Source organism: Acinonyx jubatus, chromosome X (assembly GCF_027475565.1).
Source record: "Acinonyx jubatus isolate Ajub_Pintada_27869175 chromosome X, VMU_Ajub_asm_v1.0, whole genome shotgun sequence".
In the NCBI taxonomy this organism is placed as follows: Eukaryota; Metazoa; Chordata; class Mammalia; order Carnivora; family Felidae; genus Acinonyx; species Acinonyx jubatus.
The window spans coordinates 84100125-84116130 of NC_069389.1; the positions used below are offsets into that span (position 1 = coordinate 84100125).

Sequence of the window (16006 nt, forward strand, 5' to 3'; positions counted from 1 at the left end):
CTGACTTCCCAGAGATTCAGAAAAACTTCTCTAGAGGAGTTATCAAAGTCACCCCTACACCAATCAACCTGGAGTGGACACCAACTCACTTTGACCTCACTGAATGGTAGAAAATGTCTTTGATTATCTCTGTTGCAGCATGATTAAGATGTCATATGCCATTTTTCTGTTTGCATAACTGCTCCCAGAATAAAGGAACAGTCAGTGAAATCAGAAGTGGCTCTACATAAAGAGAAATAATGTTCACATCCAATCAACCCTTCACTCTTACTTACCACTCTTCTCCCATCATTATTATTATTATTATTTAAATAAAGCCTTTCAACAACACACTCTCAATTATGCACCCTTTCCTGCCTTCTTGGACTAGGAAATACTTTTCAGTTGATAGTATTACTTCACCAACCCAGTCCTTACAACTATTACACTCATGCACTTGGTCAGTTAGCATTCATGTTCTAACATCTATCCCAATCCTCATTCCTAGAATTGACAGTCACTCATTCTCCTCTAGCCCTATATGCTACTAGGCAGTTGGAATCCACAGCTCTCAGCCAATTAGGGTCTCAAAGTTGGCTACTTTATTTTTGTCTTATCCAGGCAGCAGCTCATCCAAAAGAGCATAAACCTCAGAGCAGAACCTACACTTTCTCTTCACATTCCAGCTTTCCCAAAGCACCGAACATTCCCTTCTTCCCCACATTACTGCATTCTTACATCCCAATATCAAATGCAGTTATAGAGAATTTAGGAGATCTTTTGGTAGTCAGTTTCTATATCATCATTTTTTGTTTCAGATATGGTTATATTATAGTCAGTAATAGTTATCATTGTTATTATCATTGTAGTTATTGCTATAGTTAGCTATAGTTATAAAGTTATGGTTATAGTTACAGTTAAGCTACTTATGGTTATCTATAAGTAATTGCAGTTAATATAGTTATTTTTAGTTACTAAATAGTTGTGGGTCCTAGTTGTGAATAATTCTAGTTAATTCTAGCCAAACATAGTCACCATAGCTAACTATTCATTGTAAATAGTTATGGCAACCAATTAGCAATGGACACCATTCATGACTGCTACCTAGCCATGGCTATTAAACATGGCTACTAGCTACTTGTGGTAACTAGTTGTGACCACTGGAGATCGTTGGTGGTAGTTTTGGTTACAGGTAATGTTTGATATTACGTAATTATGGTTGGTTGTACTTATGGTTAATTGTATTCAGTTTTGAGTATAATTTTAATAGGTACGGTGGGTTATAAGTAGTTATGGTATTCAAATTATAGTTATTTGATATAGAATGTAATAAATTCACAGATGTATCTTCAGATCTTCCAAAGCTTTCATAATGCATGCCCACTGGGCAACACTATTTTATTCAATCACAATCACTTTGTTACTTACAGAGAATATAAAGTGTAATGTCTTTCAACACAAGTGTAGCTACCATCTATCCTGTTACATCACTATATTACAATATCATTGACTATATTTCTTATGTTGTGCCTTTTACTCCTGTGACTTATTCATTCCATAACTGGAAGACTGTATCTCCCTGTCTCCTTCATCCCTTTTGCCCAACCTCCCACCCTAAGATGTAATTCTTTAACACAAAGCCATGTTTGTAAATTCCTGGAAGATTTCTTACCTTCTGCATCCCATTTGTTATTCTCATACTTCAGAGGCACCTGACAAGCAAAATACCAACCACTTGTGCAATTCTTAGAGGGAGGTAAACCATAAGAGACTCTTGGATACTGAGAACAAACTGAGGGTTAATGGGGGATGGGGGAGAGGGGACACTGGGTGATGGGCATTGAGGAGGACACTTGTTGGGATGAGCACTGGGTGTTGTATGGAAACCAATTTGACAAATTATATTATTTAAAAAAAAGAATAATGAAATTTAAGATGACTTGTTTTGATACACATATGTGCATAGGCACCTATGCATATATGTACACATTCAATCTAGGTTATCCCAAAACAATGTCATACTTGGTTGTATTCTGATATACCTTTATTTATTTATTTATTTATTTATTTATTTATTTATTTATTATGCTAAATGAATAAAATCAAGAAAGTTTATTATTGACAACCATTAACTTTCTCCCTGCGTGTGTCTGCAGGGCTCTGATGCTTTAATTATAATTAAAAAGTCATCCATCTTTGCATGGGCACCCATGAAGTATCATAGAAAAAAAGGCAAATTGAAAAATAATAAGCAAAATATGCTCCAATATATATATATATATATATATATATATATATATATATATATATATGTAAAACAAAAGTTTTCCATCATATCCTGGGAGTGATAAACATGTTTTTTATATTACTAAAAAAAAGTCATTGTAGACTTAATAAGATAGACAAAATTAGATATAGGTATCTAGTCATACAGCAGTAGTAGTAATAAAAAGGAAATTTTGCTGAGTGATTATTTTCTTTCCAGATATTGTACTTTGGAATTTCATGTGAATTTTCATATTTGAAACTCACAACAAAAACATCAAGGAGATACCTAATAATTCTACAGCTCATATTTTTATGAGAATTAAGTGAGAAAGCATGTAGAAAATACATTAGAAACCGAAAAGCCATAGAAATGCAGAAGCAATCATAGTATCACAACCATAAATTCCATAACTACTAAATTCCATTTGAATAGGTTGAATTCCTACTTGAAACCTACTTATCTAACTGCAAAGAAGTAAGTAATTGTGAATTTTTAATATGAGTTAAAATTCCCTTTTTCCCATACCCAAAGGTTTCTAGATGTTAGTTCTTCTGGAAGAACCCATGGTAAAGCTGGATTAGAAGGACACAATGTTCTTCCAAAATCATGCTTCTTGGAGCTCAGTTCTCTGAATAAAATGAACTCTTAGAAGAGAGTAGAGTATTGCTTAGAAAGGCAAAGTCTGAAAGTGAGGGTGCTATTTTATCTTTTTGGTATTATGATTTAAAGCATTTAACAATGAAATTATGGGGCACAATGTTTATTTAAAACTATTTCAGAAAATCTGTAAGTGTAATCATCCAAGTAGAATAGTCTGAAAATGATGAGAAGGCTATTGAAGTAAGGTATTATAGCAAAAAGTAAATACACAAAAATCAATAGATCCCCTGTCCACAAACAAAAATCAGCCAGCACACACAGTGAAAATATAAATATAATAAAAACAGGAGCAAAATTATAATTTCTAGGCATAACCTCATTGTATCCTTTCCAGACATCTAAGAAGAGGCAGAATTCCCTAAAGAAAAATAATCTGGACTGCATAACATATTAGATACCTATATCAAGGGATGAGCAAGATCTTATCAAACAGCATACAGCATATAGACTTATCACTTATTTTGTTTATTCTCATAGTCCTTTATCATATAATATTATTATACATTTTGCAACACAGGATTGTTTTCTGTTTGAATGAGGCAATAAATCACTATCAGAACTCTAACTGCAATTAGAAGGGTAGAATGGACAATTCATACTATCTACTGCATTTATTTTAAAATTTATGTACTTCTACTCAAAAGTGTAATTAGTCTATTATTTTTAGTTGTCTTTACCAGGTTTTTGTTAAGGTTTTGCTGTCTTCATAAAATTAATTTAATATCTTTGTGTGGGCCTGGATTTATTTGTATAGCATAAGAGATACCTATTCTTTGAAGATGTTTGGGAGATACTTAATCTTTCTAATTTCTTTCTATACTTAATATTTTTATAATAATAACAATTGTTTCATAACTGTGAAAGGAATAGGATAGGCCATGGTAACAAACAGCCCAAACATCTCAACATAATCAAATGGCTCCATAGGGCCGTTCTCCTCCAAGTGGTAACTCTTCAGTTTCTTTGAGTTGTTGCACTGCTATCTCAAGCTAAGACCTCTCTTTTGCCACAAAAAGGGAGGAAAGTACACAAAGCAATTAAATGTTCCTGCCTAGAAGAGAATGTCACTTGTCCTCATAGCCCATTGGCCAGCATTAGTCCTCATTACTAGCCTCACTTCTACCTCACAAATAATCCAACAAGTCTATCTAATTAGTAGAATCTTATTCACTGTCAGAGCTCTAATTGCAGTTAGAAGGGTAGAATGGACAATCTACAATATCTACTACATTTATTTTGAAATTTATTTATGGCCCTATTTACATTCAAAAAGATGATAAATATGATCTTCTGTATGCCCAAGAGGTAGAGGAGAAATTGATATTGGTAAGCACTAATAATCTGCATCACAGTCTACCAAATATTTGCTTCATTCTTCTTTCCACGGGGAAAACATACTTACCTCCTCTCCAAGGAAGACACTACAAATCCCATTCAGGCACATTTTGAAAGCCCAGAATCTGCAGATGATTTGCAGTATTTCTTCCATCAGGTCAAGCTGTGGCTCCCCTTACTCCTGAGACTTATGAATTAAAAGGTCAAGTCTTCTGCCCTCTACCTGATCCTAATATACAATTGTGGAACAAGGAGAGAATAACCATTCTAAATACTCTCCTTTGCAGAGACAAGTAATGGGAGACAAAAAGAAGTCACACATATATAGCAGGTATTGTGAATATCTCTTACCCAGGAGAATGGAGGTGTTCCTTCATTAGGCCATGATTCTTTTCTCTGTATCAGTTTTTGTGTTAATTGTTCTCTGTGGCCGCATGATTCATCCTCACCTTCCTTTTCTATTCCTCCTTTATATCTGAAGTGAGCATTACGGAAGATGTCTTCCTTGGGGGGTATGCATCTTCCTCAGCCGCCTTCTTGTCTGTAGAATTTTGGTAGCCTAATGATTGTTTTAATTCATAAGGCCTAAATTGAGTTTGATGGCCTAGACTGTTTTAATTCTGAAGGTCCAAGGATTGGTTTAAGTCTTTTTCACAGGCTTTCTTCATTCAGGATTATGATTTGTTTAACAGTTCAATTGTCTCAAAACTTTAGCTTTCGTTTCAGTCAGCAACGTGTACCAGTAACTACACCCATACTTCTTTTGCAGGCATAGTTCTCCAATTTACTATAGCTTGTGTTTTTCTTTCTTGCCCCCATATCTCCATGTTTCTTTAACGTGGATTAACTTGAGGTTGTCAGTCTTCTGTGAAAAGACCACCTCGTTAAGATAATGTTTACCCTAAGTATTTTATTTATTTGAAAAGTTTTATAGGGTGTCACACCATTAGTCTAATTTTCCCCCAGTACATTTTAATAATTTGAAACCGCTTAATGGGTATTGCCCATCACAAGCTTTCTCAATCTTTTTTTCTTTACAGTTTGACATTGAAACCCAGTTGAGTTTTCCAACCATAAAATATCTGAAATTCATATACTTTCTATTCCCCTTTATTTCTGTTTGCAAATCACCTAATTCTTTACTGAGTTCATCTCTTTCCTGTACTATTCTTGCCAATTATACTAATCTAGGCTCACCAGGGAAACAAAGCCAATAGGGCATTTATAGATATATATATATATAAAGAGGCTTATTATAGGACTTGTCTCATGCTGTTATGAAGGCCAAGAAGTCCCTCAGTCTGCCATCTGCAAGCTGGAAAAACAGGAAAGTCAGTGGTGTAATTCAGTCTGCCTCTGAAGGCCTAAGAATCGGGGGCTGATGGTGCAATTCCCAGTCTGAATCTGAAAGCCCAGGAACAAGGTGGGCTGATATACATGGACAGGAGAAAAAGAGTGTCTCTCAGCCTAAGCAGAGAGAATGAATTACCCTTTCTTCACCTTTTCGTTCCATTCAGGCCCTCAACAGATTGATGGATTCCCACCCACATTGGTGAGGGCAATATTTACTCAGTGTACTGATTCAAATGCTAATCTCTTCTGGAGACTTCCTCACAGACACACCCAGAAAAAATGTTTCACCAGCTAAGTGGGCATCCCTTAGCCCAGTCCAGTTGACACATAAAATGAGCCATCATACCAGTCAAACCAGCAGCAATCAACAAACACTATCACTACTATAAACAGTACTTACATTTTTTTCTAGCCTCTTCCCCTATAATATTTCCCTACTAGCATTGTTTTCCAAACACTTCCCTTATACCTGCAAACTCCCCAATCATATGTGCTAAGTCTATTATAAGTTATAATTTCACCAAATTTTCATCACTGAAAACTCCTACCACAAAACCACTTAGCCGATGTCACACTTCAGGTTTTCATTATATCAATAATGCACTTTTAATACCAGCTTCTTTATTAATCAGGTGGGTTAAGCTAGGCTATAGTAACAAACAGTCCTACAATCTCAGTAGTTTAACACAACAAAAGCATGCTTCTGACTTGCAGAAATTACATCACTGTTAATTTAGGCAACTCTCCAGAATATCTTCCTTCTATATGGTGACTGAATAATCAAGCTACTTTAAACTTGAAGCTCTAGCATCTCAACACAATGTCTCCTCAAGTTGCTGCAACTAGAGAAGAGAGGTGGAGAGTTGCACATTAGCAATTAAATATTTATTTTTTTAAGTTTTTTTATTTTAATTCCAGTTAGTTAACATATGCAGTGTTATATTAGTTTCAGGTGTACAATATTGTGATTCAACAACTCCATACTTCACCCTGTGCTCATTATGACAAGCATCTTCCTTAATTCCCATCACCTATTTAACCCATCTCCCCATCCCCTCCCCTCTGGTAACCATCAGTCCATTCTCTATAGTGAACAGTATGTTTCTTGATTTCTCTCTCTCTCTTTCCCTTTGTTCATTTGTTTTGTTTCTCAAGTTCTACATACGTGTGAAATCACATGGTATTTGTCTTTCTTTGACTGACTTATTTCACTTAGCATTACAATCTCTAGCTCCATCTATGTTGTTGTGATGGCAAGATTTCCTTCTTTTTTATGGCTGAATAATATTCCTGTGTGTGTGTGTGTGTGTGTGTGTGTGTGTGTGTGTGTGTGTGTATTCCACCTCTTCTTTATCCATGTGTCAGTTGATTGACACTTGGTCACCTTCCATAATTTGGCTATTGTAGATAATGCTGTTATAAGCATAGTGTATGTATCACTATGAATTAGTGTTTTCATATTCTTTGGGTAAATACCCAGTAGTGTGATTGCTGGATCATAGGGTAGTTCTATTTAACTTTTTGAGGAAGCCCGGTACTGTTTTCCACAGTGGCTGTACCAGTTTGCAATCTGACCAATAGTACATGAGTGTTCCTTTTCTCCACATCCTTGCCAATACCTGTTGTTTCTTGTTTTGTTGATTTTAGCCATTCTGACAGTTGTGAGGTAATATCTCAATGTAGTTTTGATTTGCATTTCCCTGATAGTAAGTTATGATGAACATCTTAGCAATTAAATATTTCTACCTGAAAACAAAAAATATAATTTCTGTTTATAGCCTGTTGTCTAGAACTAGTTAGATGGCCCTAAATACAAGAGGACTAGGAAATATACCCTCCTGAGGTGCATAAAATGGAGGAGAACCAGGTACTGTTGAACTCCAGTAATGTATATCTCAGATACTATTGGAAATAATACAGCTTATAACAGCTGCAGTTCATAAGCCTTAAATTCAAGCCCTAGCTTTGATATTTGCTACCTAACAAATGGCTTAAACCCTGAGCTTTGGTTTAAAGTACAGATAATACCTGTCTAGTTGGATAATCATTTATTTTAAATGGTATTATGCTTGTGCATTGCTTAACACAGTTCCTGGCACACAGGAAGCATTCAATTTATTATTCTATTTGATGCATGGTGCATACAGACATTGTGATCCACTAAGCTGTGATCATGACCAGTAAAATCTGCTGCAGATAATTTCTGGGACATCATGGCAACACCACTTGTAATATACACACTATAACAGTTCTCAGTCATTTACCAGTCTTTAGCAGACTGGGAAAATACTGACACTGTTATACCCCCCCACAATAAATTAGAGTGAAGACCATGATGATAGCAGTGTGTTGACAAGAAGAAAATTAATGTGACAGAGGCTATTTCATTTTGCTAAGATATCAAATTTTGTAGAACAATGGTCATTTACTATAATCAGGAGCTACTCCAAAATTACATGGTAAAATAGAAATTTGAAAAGGAAACACATCGCAGAAGCAAGTAAATGACCCTGAAAAGCCTCTCAAAAGAGCTGTTTGTAACATCCTTTTTTCTGGCTTCTGCAAATCCTATTACAACACCTCCTAAGTAATTTCATCCAAACTTTATCTGTCATCAATGAGGATTTTTGAATAAATAAAATTTCATAATTCATATTACTGGAATGATGTTTTGGCCCTTCTAAGGAAATAAGTGTATATTACAAATAGAGATTTTTCTGTGAAATGACTCATAAGTTAAACATATTTTCTATGTTCATGGCACTAAATAATCAGAGTTTATGCAATATGTTATTTTTTTTTACTTTTAGGTACTAAGGTTATTAGAAGTTTTAAGTTTATAATAAATGATAATATCTTCTTCAATTGATATATTCATATTAAATAAAAGGTTTTCAAATTTTTATATTTTTTCAAACCGTGATCAAATGTACTTCAAGAATTATAAAATTAGCATGTGTTCACTAAAAACGCTGGAATAAAACAATACAAAACATATAATTTCACATATAGATACCTTTTCCTTCCTTACTTCCAAACTTCAGAAATCTACTATGTATTATTCCATACTTTTATCAATATTCTATGTGTGTGTATGTATTTTACTTGGCATATCATGAATATCTCTCCAAGTCATTAATCTAGATGTAACTTATTCTTTCTCTGATAGCTGAAGAAAATGTTCTATTATGAATATACAACAATTGGTTCAAGCTTCCACCCATTGGTGGATATTACCTTCCAATATTTTGCCATTATAGACAATGCTTCACTAAGCATTCTTATACTATCCAGCAATTCCACTTTTGGGTATTTATCTGAAGAAAACTAAAACATTAATTTAAAAAGATATGTGGAATCCTATGTTCATTGCAGCATTATTTACAATAGCCAAGATACAGAAGCAACCTAAGTGACAATCGGTGGATGAATGGCTAAAGAAGATGTGGTATGTATATACAATGGAGTATGACTCAGTCATAAAAAAATGAAATATTACCATTTGCAGCAATATGGATGGACCTAGAGGATATTATGCTAAGTTAAATAAGTGAAAGAAAGACAAATACCATATGATTTTACTTATATGTGGAATCTAAAAGACAAAACAAATGAACCAACAAAACAGAAATAGACTCCTAGATACAGAGAACAATCTGGTGGTTGCCAGAGAGGAGGTGGTAGGAATTGGACAAAATAGAGGAAGGGGATTAAACGGTATAAACTTCCAGTTATAAAACAAATAAGACATGGGGATGTAATTTACAGCATAGAGAATATAGCTAATAATACTGTGACAATTTTGTATGGTGACAGATGGTAGCTAGATTTATTATAACCATTTTGTAATGTACAGAGATGTTAAAACTCTATGTTGTCCACCTGAAGCTAACATAATATTGTATATTAACTACACTTCAATAAAAATATAAGCATTCTTATTCTTATATCCTATACCAATAAAACATATGCATCTCACAGTGACAGAGAGAAAGAGGAAATGAGACTTACATTTCTCTTGGTACTGAATCTGAAGTGAAAAATATCTGGAGTAATATATAACAAAATTATTTATAGATATCTTGGAAAGGGGCCTAGGAATGGGGTCACAGGGCAATTAAATATTATTTTACAGATTTATCCTGCTATTTGTTTATCTAAAACATATACTACCTATATACTCAGAAAAATAAATGAAATTAAAAATTTAAAGATATGCAGAAATTATTCCTTCTGCAACCAATTAACAAAGTAATGATATAGACAGTATGAGCATGGAAGTATATTAAATATACTGTGGAGGTTTTTTCCAATTATTTTCAAATAGTTTATTTAAAATGTATCAACAGTGTATTAGTTCCTAGAACTGCCACAACAAAATATCACAAACTAGGTGGGTTGAACCAAGAGAAATTTATTCACAGTTATGAAGGCTAGAAGTCAAAAATCAAGGTGTCAGCAGGTCCATGCTCTCTCTGAGGGCTGTAGGAGAGAAATACTTCCTTGCCTTTTCTAACGTCTGGTAGTTACTGGCAACTATTAGCATTCCTTGGCTTGTAAATATATCATTCCAGTCTCTGCCTCTGTCTTCAAATGGCCTTCTCCCCTTTGTGTCTGTGTCTTCCCATGGCATTTCTCTCTTTCTGTCTGTATATCTCTCTTGTCTCCTTATAAGGACACCAGTCATACTGGATTAGGATCCTAAACCAGTATGATCTCATCTTAACTTGATTATATCACTAAGGCTCTATTTCTACATAAGGTCACATTCACAGGTAACAGGTATTAGGACTTCAACATATCTGTTAGGGGATACAATTCAAGCCACAGCAATAGAATAGAAATGTGGAAGTTTATAGAACTAAATATTTTTTAATGTTTATTTTAAAGAGAGACAGAGAGCAAGCAGGGGAGGGACCCAGGGAGAGAGAGGGAGGGAGACACAGAATCCTAAGCAGGCTCCAGGCTTGGAGCTGTCAGCACAGAGCCTGATGTGGGGCTCGAACTCACACACTCAGATCATGATCTGAGCCAAAGTCAGATGCTTAACTGACTGAGCCACCCAGGTGCCCCTAGAACTAAATATTAATACCAAATGTTTCTGGCTAATAATATTACTAATTATATATATTTCATTCTTTGTAATTTTCAGCATCTTTTTTAAAGCTGAAAATGGCCTCTGACATTTTGTTACACACACACACATACACACACACACAGCCTTATCCTTAGGTGAAGATGGAATTTTCCATAGGGCTGATTTGGTTATACAGTGCTGCAAAAGTACTTGATATCAAGAGTTGTCTGACTGCTTGGAGTGCATTTCTCTTGTCGTCTCTCTTCAGATCACAGTGTTATAATTAGAGTAAAAGGAACTGAAAATGATATATCCCATTTCATTAGACACACCACATCTTCTCCAACATGAACACATACACATACATCCTTATCTTTAGTTAATGGAATTTTCCATGGGTGAGCAGTGCAGCCTATACATCTTTTGTCTCCAGTTGCCTGACTGCCCTGCAGGTGTCTTCCTTGTCATCTACCTATGTAGATGACTAGCTCTGGTCAGCAGCTGCTATTTATCAGTATTTCTATGCTTTCTGAGAAGAGAGACCATGGAGGGGAGGGGAGGGGAGAAAGAAAGAATGAGGAAAGAGAAAGAAGATATTAAATTTTTTTCTTAATGGTTATGATACTGTATGAAGTATTTAGCTGTATACATATACACATACATACAACGGAACACTAAAGTAGCCTAATACAATGATTGAAGTCAAAATCCTTGAAGTGATATGGAGTGATATCAAATTATATTAAAGGATAAAATTCAAAAATAGCATGGTTAAATTATTCCTTTTGGGGGGGAAATGGCACTAAAAACTGACACCATAAAAACTGACCCCATCATGTCACAACTCTCTACTTATTTTTCATTTATGGTGAGAAACTGTCCCTGAATCCAAAAAGACTGCATTATAGACATGGTGGTTTAGTTGACTGGTGGTTCAGAGTCTCATTTCTTGCCAACTAGCAATGCAAGCTGCAGTTATAGCTGCAACACATTTGTAATTTCTACTTTTGAAACAGATTTAGAGGTAGTGTAAGAATTAGTGATTTGAAATGTAGCTCATGACACAATTTGTAGCATGGTTAGGGCTACCACCAAAGATTCTATCACAAAGATGGTAGACCAGGAGTGAATAATGAGTGATAGGAAGAGCAGGCCCACCTGCTGTGAATACAGATAGACATGGGTTCTGATTTGGGCTTCCCCGCTTTCCACCTGTGTGACCTGGGGCATGAGCCCAACAGTGTTCAGTTTCTTGCCCCATTGCAACATTATGCTAGGTCTTTCTTTTTCTAATTTGTATATCCAAATAGGTAAAAATGAAATCCCTTTATTATGATTATGATTATTATTATTATTAACATTTGGATTTAGTTAATTGTTAAAGAGGTTGGGGAATTTGGGAGGGGGGGCGCAGAGGAGGGCTGTTTGGTTTTTGTGTAACCATTGGTCATTTTTATTTTGTTTGTGGGAATGTCACTTCCACTCAAATTTCTTTGGCCAAAGTCAGTCTATGGCAATGCCTAAATCTAAGGAAGTTGAGGACAGTCCAACCACACACATAGAGTGAGAATCAGAAATCGTAAGCAAACAATCATATTGACTACTTAGATAGATTTCCAGAAGTGAAATTTCTTGGTCAATGACAGGCATATTTGAAATTTCCCTAAATATAACTTCCAATGTTCAAAAGGGATGTAGCAATCAACTTTCAATAAAAATGTGCAAGAGTATCTATTTCCACCCATCCTTTCCAGCTCTGGATGTCATCAGGTTTTTTGTAAATATTTTTATTGAAATACAACATACATACAGTAAAGTATATGCATTTCAGTGTACAGCTTGATATTTTTGTTTACAAAATAAACACACCCATGGAACCAACACCCAGGTCAAGATATAAAACAGCATGTGCACCCCAGAGCTTCCTCCATGTCCCTCTCAGTCACTACTCTGCAATGTAAACCACTATTTTGACTTCTAAAACCGTAGATGAGTTTTGTCTATTTTTGAACTTTTCATAAATAGCATCATACATGTATATCCTTTTGTATCTAAGTTATCTTGTTCAATATTATATTTGTGAAATGTATCCATGTTGTTTGTAATAGTACTTCATTCCTTTCCATTGCTGCTACAATTTTATTGGATGAATATATAACATCACTAGTTCACTCTATTGTTGATAAGCATTTGGGTTGTTTACTATTTTCATTATTTACTACAAATAACATTGCCATGAACACTCTCATACTTTTATTTTGGGTCACATATATAGGCATTTCTGTTGTGTATATATACCTGACTGGAATTACTGGGTAATACGATAAACTGTCATATGTATAGCCCATCAGTGTTCCAAAATAATTCTATCAATTTATATTCCCACCAGCAATGTGGGACAGGTTCTATTTGTTTTAATTTTAGCACTCCTCAATGGATGTAGAGTATTCTCTGATTGTTATTTTAAGTTGCCTTTACTTGATAACAAAATTGAGTGTCTATTTATTGTCTTACTGACCATTTGGATATTGTGTTTTTGATGCAGCTGTTCCAGATTTGTCAGTAAAAATATTTGGGTTGCCTCTTCCTTCTGCCGCTCCCAGTGCTGCTTGTGTGCTCATTGGGTGTGGACCTGATAACTTTTTTGTGAAGCCACAGCTGAGGAGACTCCAGCGCTCGCCATGGCTGACAAAAAGCCCAAGGAAGGTGTCAAGACTAGGAGCAATGACCATATTAATTTGAAGGTGGCAGGGCAGGATGATTCTGTGGTACAGTTTAAGATTAAGAGGCATACACCACTTAGTAAACTAATGAAAGCCTATTGTGAACGACAGGGTCTGTCAATGAGGCAGATCAGGTTTCTATTTGATGGGCAGCCAATCAATGAAACAGACACACCTGCACAGTTGGAAATGGAGGATGAAGATACAATTGATGTGTTCCAGCAGCAGACAGGAGGTGTCTACTAATAATGGAACCTGCTACTTTACCCCAGAATTCTGTCCTTCCAGATCAAGAAGACATTCTCAATTAGAAAACCGCAATTTGGTTCCACCACAGCCTTACTACGGTATAGTTTTCTCTAGTATTTCATTTTCCCCTTCCCTGTTCATTTACTGGACATAAAAGTAACTGTGTATGTGCACAAGCATATTGCATTTTTTTAACTAATTGGCCAATAGTATGTTTTTATTGACATCAAATGGAGATGGGAAGGGCAAATACCCCATTTCTGTGAAAATGCTCCTTTTCTCCACTAGTGGCGTGTTCATTCAGCTCTTTATATTCCAGTAAGTTGTTTTGCTCTCACTGCTTAACAAAACAAAGAGCAACATAAAAACCCTTGCATACCTTGTTAGATTGGAGAATTTTAATGTTTTTCATTTATGATTGAAAAACTAAGTTTATAATTTTTTGTACATAGCTGTTACATATAGGGCAATCTGTCTTTAGGTAGGGATAAAACTGAATCCTAGATAGCTTTCCTTTCAAGTAAAATGTCTTGTTGTTTAAATAAACTCCGTGTTTAAAATGAAAAAAAAAATAACAATTGGGTTGCTCTTATCTTTATTGATTTGTAGTTCTGTATAATTCTGAATCTAAGTCCTTTCTCAGATACAGGTATTGAAAATATTTTCTCCCATTCTGTGACCTGCCTTTCACTCTCTTAATAACTTCTTAATTTTAATAAAGTGGAATCTATTTTTTTTTGTTTAGGGTTAGTGTTTTTTGTGTCCTTGCTAAGGAATGCTTGACTATATCAAGGTCATTAAGACATTATCCTATGTATCTTAAATAACTTTCATTTGTTTCACCTTCCACTTTTAATCTATGATCCATTTGGAATTGAATTTTGCATATAGTTTGAAATTGATGCAAAGGATTATTTGGATTTATTGGCTAACCCAGGTAATCCAGAGCCACTTACCAAAAGGACCATTTTCTCCCCTGCTGCATTATAATGGACTGTTTTTATCATAAATGACAGTATACATATAGATCTCTTTTCAGACTCTACCACTGTTCAGTTTTTATATATTTGCAAAAATCACACATTGGTTAAATTGTTATAGCTTTGTAAAGTAATTTGATTTCTGTAAATCATCAAATTTTGTTTTTCTACAAGATTTTAATTGCTGTTATTGCCATTTGCAATTCTATGTACAATTTAGAATCCACTTGTCAATTTCCATTTTAAAAAGCCTACTGGGATTATTATTTTGTATTGGAAATTGAGTTATAGAAAATAAACATCTTTAAAATATAGAGTTTTCTAATTGGTGGCCAGTGTACAATTCTCTTTTTATTTAGGTCTATGTTAATTTCTCTCAATGTTTTTGTACTTTTCTTTGTAGAAGTATTGCAATCTTTTGTTAATTTTATCCCTCAATATTTGATAATTTTTTAAAATAATGCCAGTGGCATTATTTTTCATTTTATTTTCTGCTTGTCATTAATGTATAGAAATACAAATCATTTTTGTATATTATGATGGTTAATTTTATGTGTTAAGTTGACTGGATCAACGTGTGCTTAGATATTTCACTAAACATTATTTCTGGGTGTCTGTGAGGGTATTTCTGGATGAAATTAGTATTTGAATAGGTGGACCAAAAAAGTAGTTTGCCCTCCATAGTGTGGATTGGCATCATCCTATCTGTGGAGGGGCTGAATAAAACAAAAAGGCAAAGGAAGAATTGAGCCCTTCCTACCTGATTGCTTGAGCCAGGATATCAATCTTTTCCTGCTGGCCTTGATCCTCATTCTCAGGCCTTCAGACTGACTGAATTACACCACTGGCTCTCCTGGATCTCCAGCCTGCAGATGGCAAATTGTGGAACTTCACAACCTCCCTAATTGTGTAAGCCAATTCGTCATAATAAATCCTTTCCTAAATATATCCTATTGGTTCTGTTTTTCTGGAGAACTCTGACCAATACATACAGTGACCTTATATCTGGCAAACTTGCTAAATTTATTTATTAATTCTAGTAAGTTTTTTTGTAAATACTTTTAGAATTTCCACACACACAGCCATGTCATTTGTAAATAATGAAACACTTATTTCTTCCTTTTCAATCTTTGTAAGATCCAGTTCTCTTTATTTATTTTTTAAGTTTATTTATTTATTTTGAGAGAGATGGAGACAGCGTGAGCAGGGTAGGGGCAGAGAGAGAAGGAGAGAGAGAATCCCAAGCAGGTTCCACACTGTCAGCACAGAGCCTGATGCGGGGCTCCAACTCACAAAACCGTGAGATCATGATCTGAGCCAAAACTGAGAGTCTGACACTTAACTGAATGAGTCACCCAGGTGCCCTGATCCATTTCTCTTT

General features: G+C 35.0%; 1 protein-coding gene across 2 annotated transcripts in view; it reads left to right on the forward strand.

Annotated features, from left to right (window-relative positions):
• Positions 1 to 15573, forward strand: part of LOC106985471 (small ubiquitin-related modifier 2) — a 148555-nt gene extending 132982 nt beyond the window's left edge. For both annotated transcript variants that reach the window (XM_053201505.1, XM_027054904.2), the window contains one exon: positions 13219 to 15573. In XM_053201505.1, coding sequence (XP_053057480.1) covers positions 13355 to 13642 — 288 coding nt within the window. In that variant the 5' untranslated portion in view covers positions 13219 to 13354 and the 3' untranslated portion in view covers positions 13643 to 15573. The remainder of the gene's footprint in view (positions 1 to 13218) is intronic.
• Positions 15574 to 16006: the final 433 nt, after the last annotated feature.